Raw genomic sequence first — 18,087 nt, forward strand, 5'->3', positions numbered from 1 at the left:
GGACAGCACAGTACGTCATGACGCAAGCAGCTTCGAAAGCCCGTGCACGCCTGGAGTATATTCTGGGTATTTTGCCGAAGCCTTTCGCTGAACAGCTAGCATGACCCGAGGAGACTCCTGTCAGTATTAGACCAGCTTGAAACATCTCAGGAAGAACTGAAAACAAGGCGTCGCCATGCCGCTCACTCCTCTTGTTTACTGGGCTCAACGACACGAAGAAGTTACCCTGCGCGTGGAGCTGACGGACGCTCAGGTGAGTTAACAGGTTGTGACGGCACATCAGCACAGCGCTGTCTCACAATCTAATCTTACACTACAGGCGACTAATAATAAGAAAATGAAGGCTACAAGCTGTTGTAAATACTTCTTTGTTGTGACGTTACATCGTGCGCAGATAAATAAGAAAATCCCCTGAATTGATGGTTCATAATGGCACAGCTCTCTGCTCAGGCCCCTCAGTATCTGGCGACATCAACTTTCAACAAAGGTTTTGGGTTTTTTAATCACTTTTGTGAACGAGTGAAGGGAAGGATTAAGGAGCCGCATTCATAGAGATAAAAATGCGTTGCAGGGGCAACGTGTGAGTTTACAGGTGGGGCTATAACACGCGAGGGGCAGGTGGAGTGTTACCTGACTTCTGGCTGCAACCAGGTCTTGGAATCAAACTGATTTCTTTGCACAGCATATTTTTATTTTAATATATGAAATGTGTCGACACGTACGTGCATGAACAGATTGGACCCCGTAAACGGCCCATTGCATTTACTCAGAAGTGTTTACAAATAAAGGAAATACTCTCGTATTGAAATGTTATTTGTATCCATGAACATATTCTATAATCGGCATCAATGTGTATATATTAAAGGTAGGTATGTGTGTGTTTAGAGGTTTTTCATCTACATCAGTGCCCTAATGGAGAGAGCTTCACACAGCAGGAGAAGTCAGGATCATGGGGATCCTTTTCCCTAGTTTTGTGCACATTCTTCAGAAAACGTCATGATGAGAGGAAATAAGCAGGGAGTGAAGCTGTACACAGAATTTAATTTAAGTATATCATTATTGAGTAACAATTACAGCAATGTACAGTATATAAAGATTGAAATTATGGTAAATAACTCGCAGGAGGAGAGTTTTTGCATTTAACAGCCTCCCAAACTCCAGAGGATTGCAATTACTATGGTATACATTCTATTCTATTGTCTATTGTATTCTTTATTGATTGATGTTTCGATTGTAGTGTGGATCTGCTTCGTCCCGATTTCTTTCTTTAATGCTATTTCGTTTTTGTCACCATGCACAAGAAGTGCTTTAATTTTCTGTATTTTGTTCCTACCCCCAGAACATTCACGTCCATGTGCATGAAAATGTCCTCCACTTTGCAGGTAACAGACTTTCATTGATATTGCCCAAGTGTCCCTGAGGAAGAAAAAAAACATTTTAAAATACATGATTTGCAACATTTGTTTTTTTTATCTTATCTTGTAGCTCAGGGACATGGTGCAAAGGGACAAAATGAATACGAGTTCAACTTGGAGTTTTTTTTACCGGTGAAGCCAGAGGTACGTATTTATTTTATTGGTTTTTCTCACTGGTGTGGTTATTAATCATTTTCTTTTCACATTCTTTTCCACAGTTCCAGCCACACCCAGTTGACAAATCACACCCACACACACACACACACACACACACACACACACACACACACACACACACACACACACACACACACACACACACACACACACACACACTTCCACTTCTCATGTGATGTGTTGCTGAAGTTGCTTGTTTTCTGCTCTCATTCGTTCAACCTTCAAAATCATGTTCCTTTTTTTGTTGTTGCTTCTTTGTTAATTCATGTTCCTGCTTGAAAACCACGTTACTGTCTAGATAGAGCTGCCCAGACTGGTTTAATCTAATAACAGTTGGAAAGTATTTGGATCAGTGTGATAACTGTAAATAATAACTAACAAGGGTATTGTATATATCTGTACTACTTGTTGGTGAAACAAACAAGTTGTTCATTCTTTGTTGTCTGTCTCTCAGTCTCCATCAGATGTATTTGTCATGGTAAATTTAAAGGAGCTAAAGCAAATTCGAGTAAAACTGTAGATGTGGTCATTGGTGTCTTAAATGATGCTGTTTATTTTGTCTCATAACATTATTCATTATTTATTTATTTCTTTACCACAATGTCACACATCCAACAATGATTTTGACTTGTGCATGAATGATGCAAGCCTTTTCTTAAGTTTACGTTGTTGAGAAGGTGAGAATAATGGAATGAGTTTGCAGAATCTAGTATTTGACCTATTTACAACATAATACATGCGTTGTGATAAAGATTCACTTCAGGAAGCTTTCGGAGACCATATTCATGGAAGAGAACATTTTATGGAGAGTTTGGCATCAACCATGAAACGACTCTTATCGCTTTCTTTTGTAGTGTCAGAGGTTTAGCAGTGTAAGTACAGTATGTATCGTTCTAGATAACGTAACAATAGTTCAAGTGAGGCTCGGACAGAGATCCGTACAGTGATACAAGTGCCTCTATTGGGACCAACTGTCTCATTTCTAATAATAGCCCTACAATTTTAGACAATTCTTTAACTAGTTCTTTAATATGCTTTTTAAAACGTATGGATTCCAAAACATTTTATGGAATCAACTTTTTAATATCTATACCATCTGTTTTTGTGTTCATGACCCGATCATTGTGCTTTTGACTGTTTCAGCGGAGAAATAATATAAAAGCTCTTTGATAATATTTAATAATTTATTACATTTAAACCAATTAACCATTTAAACATGAACCTGCGTTCCCAGGTCAGTCACAAGTCCACGCAGCGGCAGGTTAACATTACCGTGCGGAAAGAGCAACGAGGCTGGTGGGAAAGACTGACCATGCAGGAGCGTCGACCTGTCTTCTTAACGCCCGACTTCGACCGCTGGCTGGACGAGTCAGATGCTGAGATGGAGATCCGGGAAAAGGTGTGGTTAACTTTGTGTTGTTGCATCAATAGTGATCCGCTCACATTTGAAAGCTTTTTTTTTTTAAAGATCCCATACTTGTTGCACAAGGTGTGAAAAGGAGCAAAGTCGGGTCGTTTTTCAGATCGAGAGATGAATGGACAGAAAGTTGTGTATACATCAAATAAAAGTTGGGGCAATTTAATTTTCCATTGACTGGGGGTTTTGAAACACACTCATTTAGTTGAAGGTGGCACCACCGACCTGAAAGAATGATTGAATTCTAAAAAAATGTTTTGTTTTTTTTGAACAAGGAGGAGAAAAGGAACCGGCTCAAGGCTGCGAGGCATAAAGAAGAAGGTGAGAAACATTTTGACCAGACGTACTGAGATATAGAGCCAAGTCCCTCCATATCTCAGCTCTTTACACCACAGCGGATTCAAAATCTAACAATCTGTAGGATTCAAACCTGCAAACATCACATCCCAGATTTGCTCTCTAAAGGCCGGCACACACTGCAGGATAATTGGGTTTTAGTCCCGATCTCCCCGTCCCGAGCATCGGGAGCCCAGGCCCGATGGTCAGATGTCTGCAAAAAAACAAAAGTTGTGTCTGATTTTTTTTTTTGCGGTGTGGGGAGTGTTAAGACTGATTTTCTCGGTTCCGATCCAATTGGAAGGTCTCGAAAGGAGCGATATATAATAAATAATGAACATGTTCAACATTTGTTCGGTGGCAAAGCGCCGAGCTGAAACGTCCAAAACTGGGTCCGCGTATGATGAATATTATTCATCATTGTGGCTGTGTTCTGCTAAACGTGGATCAGCCGCCTCGTATTCAACATTTTCTTGTAATCTTTCAGGTTTTGTCAGTTTGAAAACAGGATATTTGTTCGTTTACAACTTGGTCCAGTTTCTTGGTTTTTCGTGGATCTTCGTCAACATGACCGTGCGTCTTTTTATGTTTGGACAAGGTGAGAATCAGCACGTTCTTGCAGTTGTTTTTGTCGATGGATCGTCGGTCGAGTCACAGAAACCTGCTCTCGTTTCAGATTCTTTCTACGACACATTTCACACCATGTCGGATGTGATGTTCTTTTGCCAGATTCTGGCATCCGTAGAAGTTCTCAACGCCGCTTTCGGCGTCGTCCACACAGGCGTGGTTCCAACTCTTATACAGGTACCCGTTCTTTTAGTTTGTGTTTAGCATCTCACACAAATCGTGTGTCTTTTTGCAAATACCATCATCTCATGTTCATGACGAGTGCGTCTGTCGCTTTTCTTTGTGCATCAGGTGGTCGGAAGGAATTTCATCCTCTTCATCATTTTTGGTAGTTTGGAGCAAATGCACAACCGGCCAGTCGTCTTCTTCGTGTTCTACTTGTGGAGTGCTATTGAGATTGTCAGGCAAGTACCTCTTTACTTTATTATTGTAGGCGGAAAATACAAGCCGACATACTTTTTAGGCTATTTTCTTCTCAGTAATACTTTTAAACATAAAACAGCCCCGAAATATAACACACGTCTGCACTACAGGCAAGCTGTCAGTTAAAGGCACATTTCTTTTATCCATTCAAGAGAAATTAACCTTTTAAAGTTGAGTATTAACCATAGCGGTTACTTTTTAAAGTGTTGGTGTCACGAATGTAGATGCAGAGGAAACACACGAAGGAAGTATGAAGAAGGTAAAATTAGCTGTTAGAACTTCCTCCTTCCTAAAATGAAAAGCTGTCACTTCAAATTTAAAAGAAATAATAATAATTTGTAGCATCTCACGTTATGCGTTTGACCCGGTCTTATGTTTTACTTCCTTCAAGTTAAACCAAGAAATGATGTGTGACTGAAAACAGAAAATGAGTTTTGTGACCTGTTACTTCAGTAGTATTGACAAAAATGACTTTGTTAGATATGAATAGTAGGGAAGTTCAGGCAATTTTTACTCTAAAAGGAGCATTTCTGTACTGTGTTTTACAATTGACGTCTACTATTCACTAAACAGCATCAGCTTTTTAATAACCAGCATCCCTTCAGGTCATTGGGCAATACGATAATGCTTAAGTCCAACCGTGTTGCTGTTTTATTTTTTTCAGGTATCCATTCTACATGCTGGGCTGTCTCAACACAAACTGGAAAACTCTAACCTGGCTGCGGTACACCGTTTGGATACCACTGTACCCGTTAGGTGTTTTAGCCGAAGGTAAGGTTGGTCACTTTATGAAACGTTTACAATTCCTCAATGCAAGTACTGAAAAGAGTCTCTCAACCCTTTGCAGCTGTTGCAGTGATAGAATCCGTCCCCATCTTTGACCAAACCAAACTCTTCAGCATTCCTCTGCCGAAAGCAATCGGCACCTCTCTCAACTTCTCGTACTTCTTGTACTTTTATCTTGTTCTCATGTTTCTGGGTAAGTCCGTAAATCAGGATTTATTAACATCTTTTACTTTTACATTCTGAGGTCACAATTCTTGTACTGATATTGATCTGCCCATTTCTGCTTTTTTTTTTCCAGGACTTCTTATCAACTTCCGGCACCTGTACAAGCAGAGGCAGAAGCGTTTCCGAACCAAAAAGAGGAAAGCTAACTGAAATTGAGCCACGACGACATTCCTCAAACACCTTCGCTGCCTGCTCAATTCTGAAATTTGTTATTTGACCTTTGTGGTTAAAAATCGGGTTTCAGACATTTAGTTTGGCCTATTATAAAATCAGTTCTTTCAAACAGACGTCCAGTTTAAGATTTAACAGCATTTCATCACTGCATATGTCATTCTGGTCGCACTCATTACTAAACGGTTTCTCTGAAATCAGATGTAGACTTTAAAGCTCTTATAAAGTCACAGGTTTTGATATTCTCCATTTTACTGTTCCGTATTTGTTTGACCCCCCCCCCCCCCCCCATTGCAGTGGTATTTTTTACAGTAACAATCACTGATAAGGATAATCTGCAGTTCTGACACGTAAAGTCATTGGTGTGAAGAAAGCGACCTTATTCATAGTCATTAAGTTGTTATGATTCCAGATACACCCGACTAATAAACCTCAGGAAAAAACGTGCTGGTACATCACGTTAACTCAATAATAAGCTCTTATGAGCATATTAATTAAATGTTCTGTCAGTCCGCTGTTTATTTTCAGAGTTACTCCTTCCAATGTTTCCTGTGCGTGTGGGCAGTTATCCAACCCTGAATAAAAATGAAGTTTTAATGTGGTCTTTCTGAAAAAAGTCCTACAAAGACACATTAAAAAACAAAACAAATATATGTACATGTTGACATTTACATCATACTCGTTTCCACAAACAAGTGAAGTGTCCCTGTGAGTTCTTCAGGCGTGTGAAATACACCCGATGCCGTCCCACACAGGCGTCCATATTTCACTGCTGATTCAAGCCAACTGGGATGTGCCTCAGCTTGAGAAGTCGGTGTGCATGGGAGCTATGTTGTGATCAAAAGCGGCGTACTGGGAGTCACCAGTGCTGGCCAGCTTGAGCTGCTGTGCAGCGTGGGTGAGCTGGAACGCGGCGTCGGGGTGGGCCGAGTCTGGCAGCAAGGTGCACTCCCTCTCCAAGAGTTCGGCCACTCCTTTCAGAAGCTCCCAGAAGCCGAACGCCAAGGCGGCTTTCCGCAGGCGGTTCAGCTCCTGCACAGATCCGAAGACGAAGCAGTAATTAATTTCCTTGAAAAGCCCTGGCTTCGTTCCCATCTCCACCCCATTTTGGCCCAACTCACCTTGTAGAAAGTCTGCGTTTTATCAGGCAGTTTCCTTGCATTCCTCAGGATCTTCTGGACGTCAGTCTATACAGTTAAAGCATAAAAACACTTGTTAACGACGACAACAAATTAATCTCATGTTTAAATTAGGAAATTCTTCAAGCTGAAGCTGTTGTGAAAGCTCTTAACATTCAGTGTAAGGGAGCTTTTCCGGTATCTATCGAAATGCTACCTTCGATCTCTGGAGATCGCCACACAACTGCAGATTCTTACAGTGTAGTATTTGACCTCACCTGCAGTCCGCTGGCTTTAATCCACACGGTGACGTTCTGGGCGTAACTTCGTTTGGCCTGCGGCGTCACAGGGAAAGGGCTCTTGCTGTCATCCTCTCCATACGGGTTTTCTGCAGCTTCTGAAATGGATGAAAGTTTATGGGACACATGAATCAGTTGGATAACCCCGTCAAAATCAGAACAGTTGTAAGAGAGCTGGCTCAATTATCGACTCCTCTGTGGAGCACACGTGCAGTGACGTTTGCACTCATGCAGTCATTTACGTATGACTGTGACAGGTTAAGGTCCTCTAACAAACAAAAGTCTTAAAGAGGATGCTTAAGAGACTATTGTGAACATTTACAAAGGTTTTAGTTTAACTTGATGGGAACCGTCACACCGACACGGCAAAAGAGAGGAAAGTTACCTGAGATTGGTCCCAGGTGGGAGATCTTTCCCAGCCACGGCAGAGGCTCTGAACCGGGCTCAAACAGAGACATCATCAGGTTGGATTTCTTTTTGCTGTCTGCTTGTGCGTACAGCATACCGAACCAGTCTGGCCTGGCAAACAAACATTTGAAACATTTCTCAATAAAATGTAACAACGGTCAATGTTGGGAGTGAACGCGATCAGACTAAGACAACTTCAAAGAATCTCACCCCAGCTGAACCAGCGCCACCATGCCCTCCACCTTCAGACTTCCATGCAGTAGCACACAAAAGTTGGGACTTTTTCCTGCCATTTGAGTTGCGGAGGGTTCCTCCTCAAGCTCCTCTGTGGCACCAGTACCGACTTCATCCACGTCTGGAATTAAGGGAAAAATATCATGTTTATTGAAGCAGTGACATCATAAGAACTCGATCTTTTTGTTTCACATTTCCAAATACTGTATTATTACGTGGAATTTAAAAATGCCGTAACATTAACCAACTAGTACAGGGGTGGCCAACCAGTCACAGACCAAGAGGCACAAAAATGATCTTGGTACTACAAATGTGATGGTACTTCCAGAATTGGCCTCTGGCTTCTAAATTACATTTTTCTTTAACTCTGGAAGAAAAGTAACATTTTCAAATAGATTGTCCATTATTCTAACACCTTTTCTTATAAGAGCCCAATAGATAATATGTCTGTCTACCTTTGAGTATAGGGAGAATTGTTACATCTCTTGTTTGTCTTTTTTAGTTGTTTGTTCAAGAATCTCAATGTGTTTATCGACTGAGGTGAGTTCTTGCTCCATTAGTACCCAGTCGAGATCATTATCAGCTCCATCCCAACGCTGTGTGAGTTTGGAAATCTCAAAAGCCACACTATAATATTTTATGTTAGGTAATGACAAACCTCTTCTCTTCTTAGTCACTTAATTTATCTAGACAAATTTGAGTTGTTTTTTTTTCCATCCCAGAGAATTTTCTTTTTTTAAAATACTTTTTCAAATGTTGGTAGAAGTTCTTTTGGAATGCATATGGGTAGCATCCCAGTTAGATCATTTATTTGTGGCGCCACAACCACTTTGATAATATTCCCTTTACCCCGTAATGACAAGTGTAATTTACTCCAAATTAAAAAAAAGCTTATGGGTCTATAATTGACTAGGCCTGTGGTATACTATTTCATCATGTAATACCAACAGCAAAACACCAGATTGTTACAATACTCACAACTATATAGCCAGAGTCATCAAGTACAATCTTAGGGTGTAAAGATAATTTAGGAGACCTGGAAGTGATAGTATGGATATGTATGTAGATTAAAAACATTCAAGCCAACCTTTGTTAACAGCAATAGGAAGAACCAAGTGTCTGGATGTAACAGGCGGACTCGAGATGTCAGCGATTTCTAGGAAACCCACGATTTCCAAATCTGCAAAACATAGAAAAGAATCATAAAATGTATGGAGAATACATTTTTACTTTAAACGCTAATCGTGAAGTTTGAAGCAGGGTGAGTACCTGTGCTGACAGTTTGCGGCATGGGCTCCACCTCGTCGTCCACTATGACTGGCTCGGGACGAGGGAACACCTGAACGTCTGACGACAGGTTACCACAATGCAGAACCGCGTGGAACGGAGAGTACGCTAAATCGATCAGCCGTCTGCAGTTACAGAAAGACAAACTGAATGTTTCTTAAATAAGATAAGCGTTTTCCTCATACAGTACTTTCTCTTGAAGTATGGCATTGGATGAGTACACTAGACAGTATTAGTATATAGAATTTTCACAGCTCCATGAGGTGTATCCATCATTCATTTCTCCCTGCTCACTGTTTAGAGAAAAGGTAACATGTTTATGTGAAGTTTACATCCCACAGTCACTACGACACTGAACTCAGACAATCCCACTGAGACGTCACAGTATCCTTTCTAAGAGTGTGGACGGTAGAACTGTCACAACACGTCTTTCTGTTTGAATATTTGTATGAAAGCACCTGTTGTTAACATTACTATTTACAGTCATCTTATTTATTATTATTCTACAAAACCTTTTAGTCAAATGGAGACCTAAAAAGTGTGCTTCAATTTTGGAATGTGTATGAGTAGGAAAAATGGAAACAATCTTGAATCTGTCTTGTATATTCTCAGAATCATACCCAAACATGCTCTGTACACTCTTCATGCATAGTGGTCCGTCCACAGTGAAGATCTGCCCATCCCCTCCACTGAGGCGAAGTAGCTCCTCCAAGTTGTCCATAGCGTCAGTCATCTGCAACTGCAGTTACAAAAGACACAAGGTCTCATTATTAGACAGCAAACCTGCATTCATTAAATCATAATTTTGGGGTGGGAGGTGCATTTAAAATGTGTTCCTGCAAACAACAAATAATGATCCTGATGGGTGTGTTAGGGATGATAAAAGAGAGGAGTACAGGAGTTTATTGAGAAACTTTGCTGGCTAGTGCCTTCTGCACCTCTAAGTCTTTGGGAAGTCGAGGTAAACACTGAGGTGGTTGACATGGAGGCTGTACACTTGTAACTGTGCATCAGGTTGTGGCTGGACGAGACAAGTGTCACCAAACACTTGTACAACAGAGCCGACCGTACTTCCTGGTGAGGCTACAGCCTTTGAACATCTACAGGAAACTCTGTATGTTCTATTCATCTGTGGTGGCCTTGTTTTACACAGTGATGAGTGTGGGAGGCAGCACACCAGAGAATGACTCATCCATGGTGGCGATGTAGCTCAGGTGGGCCGGCTCTGTGGTGAGCACAGAGCTGCACACTCTGGTGACAGTTACAGAGAAGACAAGTCTGGACAAATGACTGGACATCATGGCCACTGGCGGTCACCCTCTGCACAGTGTCATCAGCAACTCTAGTAGCTTGTTCAGTGGAATGCTGCTGCTCACCAGATTGCAGGTCTAATAAAAACTCCTTTGTCCCTGGTGCATCACAATGTACAACTCTTTTACCCACTGATATAATAGTTTCTCATTATTCTCAAACATTTCCTTCAAATATCTTATATAAATATATTGTGTTTTGAAATTATTATTCTAAAAGTATATAACAATTAGGCCAGTGACTCTGGTGAGAAGCCAGTAACAAAAAGGATGATTCAGTACCTCCTCTGCATTGGCTACAGACATGATGAACAGTTTGGTTGGAAAAGGGAAAGGGAGAGGAAACTTCTTGTCATCTCCACGCTGCTTCATTGTTTGGAGCGAGTGTCTCAGGGAACCTTTTCCAATACCAAGAGATCCATCAGTGACAAGTACCAACTAAAAGACACAGAAGGGAAAAACATAAAAATGCAAGAAATAGACACCGAGAGCTGAAATCGCTGTAAGGAAATTATTCAAATAAATATCAGTTTCAAGAGTTAATGATAAATCCCGATAGTGTTTGAATACAGTTAAATTACCTGACAGGGACATGCGCTTCCCCACTCCTGCTGTACTACGTTACTGACACCATTAAGTGCTGATTCAATACAAGTCTTGTCATAGTCTTCCAGCCTGCTCAGAGCCTCCTGCACACAAAAAACACATAATTAATCCTTTAAATCTCCTTCTGACCCCCATTTAAACAGAGTGTCTTTAAAGTTGAATGCTGTAAGTTCAATTTACCTGCAAAGCATTATAGTCCCTGGTGAAAGGCACCAAGAGCTCCCAGAGGGAAGAAAAGGCCATCAGTGATGTGAACTCCAAGCGATAGTTTGAGGCCATATGCTCAAACAACATGTTGAGGCCATGGACAGCAAGGTTCTTCCTCTGAAACTCTTCGCTGCCATCCAGACACACTGGCCGCGTCATGGACAGGGATACGTCCATCAACACCACAGTAGGCATGGTTCTCTGCTCTGGTAGATCCCCAAGATTACAGCGTGCCTCAACTGTCCTCCAAAGTGCTTCGTCTGGAGGACAAGACAGAAATGTATGATTAATGCCAGCAGTGTGTTTGAGACCACTTGGGAAAAAAACAAACCTGGGTGTGCTTTCTGATATAAACATAATGCAGTCATACATATAGAAATTGCACCTGACACAAATTATTGGGATTGTTTTTTTCATAATCATAATCAGATTTTAATTACAATCTGCTTGAAGATCCTTAATTCAGTTTATTTGCTTGCTCATTTAAATCAAATCATATACATTACATTCATAGGGCAGTTATAATCTTCAAAACATGTATGCAACTGAATTACCCTATTGTTTACATCGGTATGCTTTACAAAACATGCCTTTATACTTTACCATTACTTTATTGTCAAGTCAGAAACTATCAGATTTGTATACATATTTATACTGACGTGCTTGATTGTTTTACAATTTAATATAATAATATTAACACATTCATGTGAAGTAACTTGTCGTGAACATGATCGTTGGTCAGCATTGTACATCATTTATTTGAGCTGCAATATAAGTTGTACATTCAGTGTTACTTCGTGTCTTTATGCGTGTTTATTGAAACTGTACAAACATTAGTAACGACGACGTCTGGACAGAAGAAATGAGCTAACGTTGGCTAGTTATTCGGCTGAATTAGCATTTTGCGACGCAAAGTGATGATAAACGAAACTGTCTGGTTTAGCATTAAATGATTTGTGAAAAGTAACCACTAAAAAAAATTAAGTAACTAGTTTAGATGAGAAATAAACGTAATAAAATAGTACGTGCCATTCAACTCTTCACTAGGATCCAGTGGTACGAGTGCCGTGTGCACCCGTAATATCCGTCCGGGCGGCAGGGGGTGTACTTTGTAAGGAATAAATAGTTCCTATGATATATTTACTTTCTTGCAAGTCGAAGATAAATCACCAGAGAAAACAAGTGACGGTAATTCAACATATTCGTCTTCGTCATAGATAAAATATATTTATAAAGTGTAAGGTATAAAGTTTTGGTTATTTCCTCGTACAAAAACGCGTTAATAAGATCGGCGCATGTGAAAAAAAAAAATATTTACGGAACTCAAAAACAGTTTGTACGACGTGTTAAAAGTTGAGTTGAAAATGATCAGTGCCCAAGATCAAGAAATATATTCCCATATTTTTTTCTTTTTACTGGATTTTTCCTCGAGAACATCAGCACATCAGATTGTTGTGATTTCAGCATATTGTCGTAGTAAATCACTCAAACCACATTTCAATGCTTACATTAATATTATTACCACCCCATGTCAGGTTGTTTTATCAAATATGATGTAGTTTCTGTGGAATTTTGCTTTGTCATCTTTTACATTTTTTCTATTTACTTCTTTATATATGTTTAAAGGATTTTGTATACCCAGCTTCTATAGAGATCAGTCTGCTATTATTTGAATAGAAATGAACAATTATAGACCTCCTCTTCTGAAGCTTAATCTGATTGTCATTTCATCTCTACAGAATTAGCTTTCCCAACTGAACAAGGATGTTAAGGAAATCCATACACTGAAGTATTGGACTTTGCTTCCCAATGGTCTGTTAGTCCGAAGGCTGGACTTTGAATTTAATGCGGATCATTTTTAAACAGTGTCACTGTTTCTTCAAGACAACATGAAGCACACAGGAACAGAGAGACTACCACTAAATTTTTGCTCCTGGGTTTACCTCTGTATCCTCGTCCAGTTCACCATCAGTGCCAAACTGCATATGCCGTTGCCAACGACTCAGATTGATGAGGATTTAGGAAAAGACTCAACAGAGAAGTTGAAAGAGGTGGATACTGAAAGGCTGGTGGCACAACTCACAGCTGCAAATGATGTAGAACCGGCTGATCAAACAACAACAGAAATACATGTGGAAAATCAAAGTGATGCTTCAGATTTCACATCAGTCACTACCATTAAATCTCCATTGTTGCCAATCACAAATGTGGGTCTTGAACCAGCATCAACACCCACACCTTTTTCAGCACTATCAAGCCCAGAAAACCCGTCACACGAGAAGAATCAATACCCAAAAGATCTTTTTTCTCTTGAAGAACGCAGACGAGGCTGGGTGATCCTGCACATTGTTGGGATGCTGTACATGTTCTTGGCTCTTGTAGTTGTGTGCAAAGAGTTCTTTGTCCCTTCAGTGAAAGTAATAACAGACAAGTTGGCCATTTCTGATGATGTGGCAGGAGCCACTGTCATGGCTGCAGGGAGATCCATCCCAAAGTTTTTTGCATTTTTACTAGGGGTCGTGGTTGCACACAGCAAAGTGGGTATCGGCACAATTGTCGGCCCAGCTGTGTATAACATTTTTTTTGTGATTGGAATGTGTGCTTTGTTTTCACGGGAGATTATTCACCTGACCTGTAGGCCTTTTTTTAGGGATATGTCATTCTATATATTTCTCCTCATCTTAATAATAGTGTTCTTCTTGGACAATGTCATCATGTGGTGGGAGAGCATGATGCTGGTGGCTGGTTACACTGTTTATGTAACCTTCTTGAAGTTTGATGCACAGTTGGAGCGACTGTTCAAAACCCACCTCCGCAAACACGAGAACCTTGTAAAATTCATCGCTGTGGAGGAACTGGAAACTGTAAGCATTTGTGTGAAATTTCTCATGTCTAACAAAAATCAAGTCTTGCTTATTCCCACTGTGTTTTTATTTGATGATGTCACGTTTAGACGATGTCCGATTTTAATTTCCTTGCTAATTATTGTGGCACATAATTCACTTAACCATTGTTAGTTAAATATTAAACTGAAGGTAATGATACTCACACACACTGTTTGTACACACGTGTTTCCACCTGTGTCAAAAACAATAAAAAGGCTTGCATGAGCTAATTTTTCATAATGTACTCATTTTGAACTGCAGTGATACAACCATGAAAAACTCGTAACATCAGCAGAGAAAAAGCTGGGGAAAGGAATAGCCAGAGAGTGCTTTCCAAATAAAAAACCCCAGTCGGTCAATCATTGTGCAGATGCCTTTTTACTATTGCTGGTCATCATCCACAAAATGCCTCCTATAGGATGATGTGCCTGCAGGGGAACCTGAGCCTAGAGGATCTGAAGACTCCGGCACAGACAGAGGCAAGAAAAACAGTGATGACTGCTGCGAAAATTGGAATGAGAATGAAAGCAAAGAAGAGAAGGAAGAAGAAGAAGAAGAAGCAACGCAAGATAAACCGCTGTCTTTAAAGTGGCCTGACGCACCCTGTGAGCAAGCCGCCTTTCTCTTCCTCTTCCCCATAGTCCTCCCTCTGTGGCTCACACTTCCTGATGTTCGAAACCAGGTGACTATGGGTTGTAGCTCATGATTTCTTGTGTGCTTTCTTTATTTGTTTGTTTGTTTGTGTTGTTCATGTTTTGTTTTGTTTTTTGTTTGTTTTTTACAGAAATCCAGGAGATTCTTTGTGATTACCTTTCTGGCTTCCATTCTGTGGATTGCTGTCTTCATGTACTTCATTTTGTGGTTTGGTCATCAGGTCAGTTAATGCAAACAGCCTTAATTGAAAAAGAAAAAGTGTAAATTCTACAATTCTAAGAACTGTGAGGAAGTTCTCTCATAATAAACTATTATTAGGGATTGTTTTCTGGGGGCATTTCCTTAACAGTAGAGTGTTACAAAGTTGGTTTCACCTGTTTAGGACAGAAAAGTGTTGTTGTTTTTAAATGTAATCACTTTACAGTTAGATCCTTTATTGACCATCCATCCTGGGGAAAATATTTTTCTGCATTTGATCCATCCAATTCCTAGTGAACAAAATGCTGTTATGTCTTGACTGATGTGACTGATCAGTGGGATCCAAAGCAATTTCTTCTCCTTAAAGGGACCATTACAGTGACGTATCAGTATTTTGTACGTTGTTTCAGACTCTTGCGGATTTATCATTGCTCTTGGGAACCTATCTTTACACGTGTCCTGGGAGATGCTGCAATACACATATTTTTGCTTTAAATTACAAGAAACCATTTAGAAACAAAGCTCTTCACAAAAAACTAATGCTGACGACTCCACCCTGACTTGATAATAAACTAATGCACTGTTTTAGTCTATCAAGTATGCAATGAAACCAAGACTTTAATTTTTTACACAATAAAGGAACAGTAAGAAAAAACATTCACAAACACACTAGAAGCAAACACATTTCGAACACATTTTATTGGTAGACTAAAATAAGAATAGTAAATTAAAAGTGGGGGGGAATTAATGGGAACAGAGGAAGCAGATAAATGAGGCTGAATAAAAGTAATCAATAAAAAAGTCAATTAAAGTACAATACTAATTAATCAATAAAAGTAATATATAAATAAGACAAATTAGGAACAAAAATGGATAGATGGATGACTTCTCAGTAATTATGAATCTGAAACTAATTAAAAGAAAGGAAATGAAAGCCTGGATAAAAAGTAATCTCTTAGTTTCATCATAACCTTCTGCAGTTGTTCAAGTGAATCAGTGAAGTTGAAACTAAGATGAAACAAGTACTGTATCTTAATAACTATTTCCATTGAACGTTACTCTTGTTTTTATAGGTGGGAGAAACTGTTGGAATCCCACATCACATTATGACCGTTCTGGTCGGAGGGAGCGCCAACCCTGACCTCATCACCAGTGTGATTGTGGCTCGTAAAGGCCTGGGGGACATGGCAGTGTCCAGCTCTGTGGGCAGCAACATCTTCGACATCACTGTTGGGTGAGCTTCGATTCCCTGATGTGTCCCGACTGAAGCTGATAGAAACCAAACACTCAGTTAATTGAGTTCTTTGTCTCCCATTATTCTGCGTTTCCTCCTCTGTCACCTTCTTCCAAAGTCTGCCAGTCTCGTGGCTCCTGTTTTCATCCATCCACGGCTCGGCTTCAGTGGCTGTCAGCAGCAACGGGCTCGTCTGTGCCTGCGTGCTGCTCTTTCTCATGCTCCTCTTCGCCATCGTCCTCATACCGTCCTGTAAGTGGAGGATGAATAAAGTCCTGGGATCCACGATGATCCTGCTCTACGTCGTCTTCCTGGCCATTAGCTTTCTGCTACAGTATCGCATTATTGTTTGTCCTGTTGGCGGGGGAGACAGGACGTAAAATCTCGCATTCTACTGAAAACACTTAACATTTCCTATTCAAATTTCTCTCAAATATCTATTTGTGGATTTTGGCCGTTGGCCTGGGTAGAATCATAAAAGACTTTCAAAATTTGGCATGTAAATGTCTACATCTGTATGATGTCTGCAGTTACAGATCAGCATTTTCTTGTCAGGGACCAATAGATAGATGCACATTTTAAATGATCACATGTCTGGAGTTTCAAAATTATTATTTAGCAGTCAAATATGCAAATATAAACATTTCCCTTAAAAATCTATTCAATTGGGTAGTAACTTTTTACAATGTTTTTGGGTTTTTTAACCAATGTATAGCTTTTCTTTTTTTTTTAGAAATGTAACATTTTTTAATAGTTCCAGGTAACTTTTTTGCATCCCTGTTCTTTTTGAATTCATATTTCACAACACATACACACATTTCTTTGTCAATGTGAAAGAAAATATGAAAAAAACATGAACATATGACTTGTTGAAACAAACTTTCTTTGGGTGTCGACATTCTAACAAGTAAATTGATTAGAATTCTCTCGATTGACCTTGCAAACCTTAAAAAAGTGAATAATACGAAGTATGCTTTTACTTTCGAGTAAAACTGTAGCAATGTAACAAATGTAACTGTAGTTGTTCTTGCATGTGGTCAAGGGGGCCTTTTTCTACTTCTGTTTACATTTCAAAATATTTTTGCATTCATGTATTGTTATAGATTTAATGCAAAATACATATCTTTGCCACTCTGCTGGTGTTTTAACTGTTTCTATAATACATACACATTGTGACCATGTTTGTTTTGTAAAATGAAATAAAAAATTTATAAAGTCATTCAAATTTCTTCTGATTTGTACACAGTTATTTTAGCATGGTTATATTCAATTCAGAATGCAATTAACTTTCAGTTCTTTATTGGAAAATTTTAATTAGCTAATAGTACAGCTCAAAACTTGCATAATGCTACGTGGCTACATATTACAAATATGTATTTTGTAAATAAAATGTTTTATTCATGTCCCGACTCATAATGAGACTTTATAGTAAATAAGGTAAAGGCCAACGATTCATTGAGAAGTCAAACAGAGGAGCACAAAACTTTGAACTATATTTAATTAGAAATTCCAATTTTCTATGAACTCTGTAGGTAATCAGTAATACCTAATAAATTCTATATTATCCAGATCCCCATTACACACATGTACACTAAATATTGGAGAGTATATGTTAATGTGCAGCACTGCTTCCTGACCGGTGGACACACTGTGCATCCTGATAAACAGTTCCACGGTGATAAGCTCAGATTAAAGAGATATACGTGCTACTTAAAAAACTAAATAATTTTATACAATACTTTTAATTGTACATTGATTAAGATATTTGCATTTTACATTTTAGACTAAAATGTAAATGTTTGCCCCCTCATTAGAAATGTTTTATTATGATGCTAAGCGTTGGTTACAAATGTTAGATTATTCATAATTGATTGTTTTTCTGTTGTGTACTTATGCAGTATAAAACAATTATAGGTATATGATTATAATAAGTAACATTAACTGATGGGAAACTACAAATATCTTGCATTAAATAAAATATTCCAGAGGCATACTCACGAAGTGAGAGCGAGACAATGCACATTAATCCTCTTAGAAGACTTCAGGTATTAGGTATTATGCTGATCCATT

The 18,087-nt window shown here is 39.3% G+C and overlaps 3 protein-coding genes across 3 annotated transcripts; 2 read left to right on the forward strand and 1 right to left on the reverse strand.

Annotated features, from left to right (window-relative positions):
- The first annotated feature begins 1 nt into the window (after position 1).
- Positions 2 to 6,211, forward strand: hacd3 (3-hydroxyacyl-CoA dehydratase 3). The gene is made up of 11 exons (XM_080475293.1): positions 2 to 253; positions 1,340 to 1,382; positions 1,486 to 1,559; positions 2,827 to 2,991; positions 3,285 to 3,330; positions 3,833 to 3,943; positions 4,022 to 4,149; positions 4,264 to 4,376; positions 5,060 to 5,166; positions 5,243 to 5,374; positions 5,480 to 6,211. The coding sequence occupies exons 1-11, from the start codon at positions 176 to 178 to the stop codon at positions 5,554 to 5,556; spliced, it is 1,074 nt and encodes a 357-aa protein (XP_080331419.1). The 5' UTR covers positions 2 to 175; the 3' UTR covers positions 5,557 to 6,211.
- ints14 (integrator complex subunit 14) lies at positions 6,074 to 12,122 on the reverse strand. The gene is made up of 12 exons (XM_080475292.1): positions 12,076 to 12,122; positions 11,020 to 11,306; positions 10,815 to 10,922; positions 10,516 to 10,671; positions 9,544 to 9,662; positions 8,906 to 9,048; positions 8,724 to 8,816; positions 7,613 to 7,757; positions 7,380 to 7,513; positions 6,974 to 7,092; positions 6,699 to 6,764; positions 6,074 to 6,609 (listed from the first exon to the last, which is right to left on the reverse strand). The coding sequence occupies exons 2-12, from the start codon at positions 11,239 to 11,241 to the stop codon at positions 6,376 to 6,378; spliced, it is 1,539 nt and encodes a 512-aa protein (XP_080331418.1). The 5' UTR covers positions 11,242 to 11,306; positions 12,076 to 12,122; the 3' UTR covers positions 6,074 to 6,375.
- Positions 12,123 to 12,785: 663 nt separating this feature from the next.
- On the forward strand, positions 12,786 to 16,397 carry LOC308116553 (sodium/potassium/calcium exchanger 2-like; the record flags this gene model as incomplete). Its single annotated transcript, XM_080474804.1, has 5 exons — positions 12,786 to 13,910; positions 14,350 to 14,613; positions 14,716 to 14,805; positions 15,857 to 16,017; positions 16,136 to 16,397. Exons 1-5 carry the CDS (start codon positions 12,936 to 12,938, stop codon positions 16,395 to 16,397), a joined length of 1,752 nt encoding a protein of 583 aa, XP_080330930.1. The 5' UTR covers positions 12,786 to 12,935.
- Between the last annotated feature and the right edge of the window lie 1,690 nt (positions 16,398 to 18,087).

This window comes from Lipophrys pholis (assembly GCF_963383615.2).
Source record: "Lipophrys pholis genome assembly, chromosome: 11".
NCBI classification, from domain to species: Eukaryota; Metazoa; Chordata; class Actinopteri; order Blenniiformes; family Blenniidae; genus Lipophrys; species Lipophrys pholis.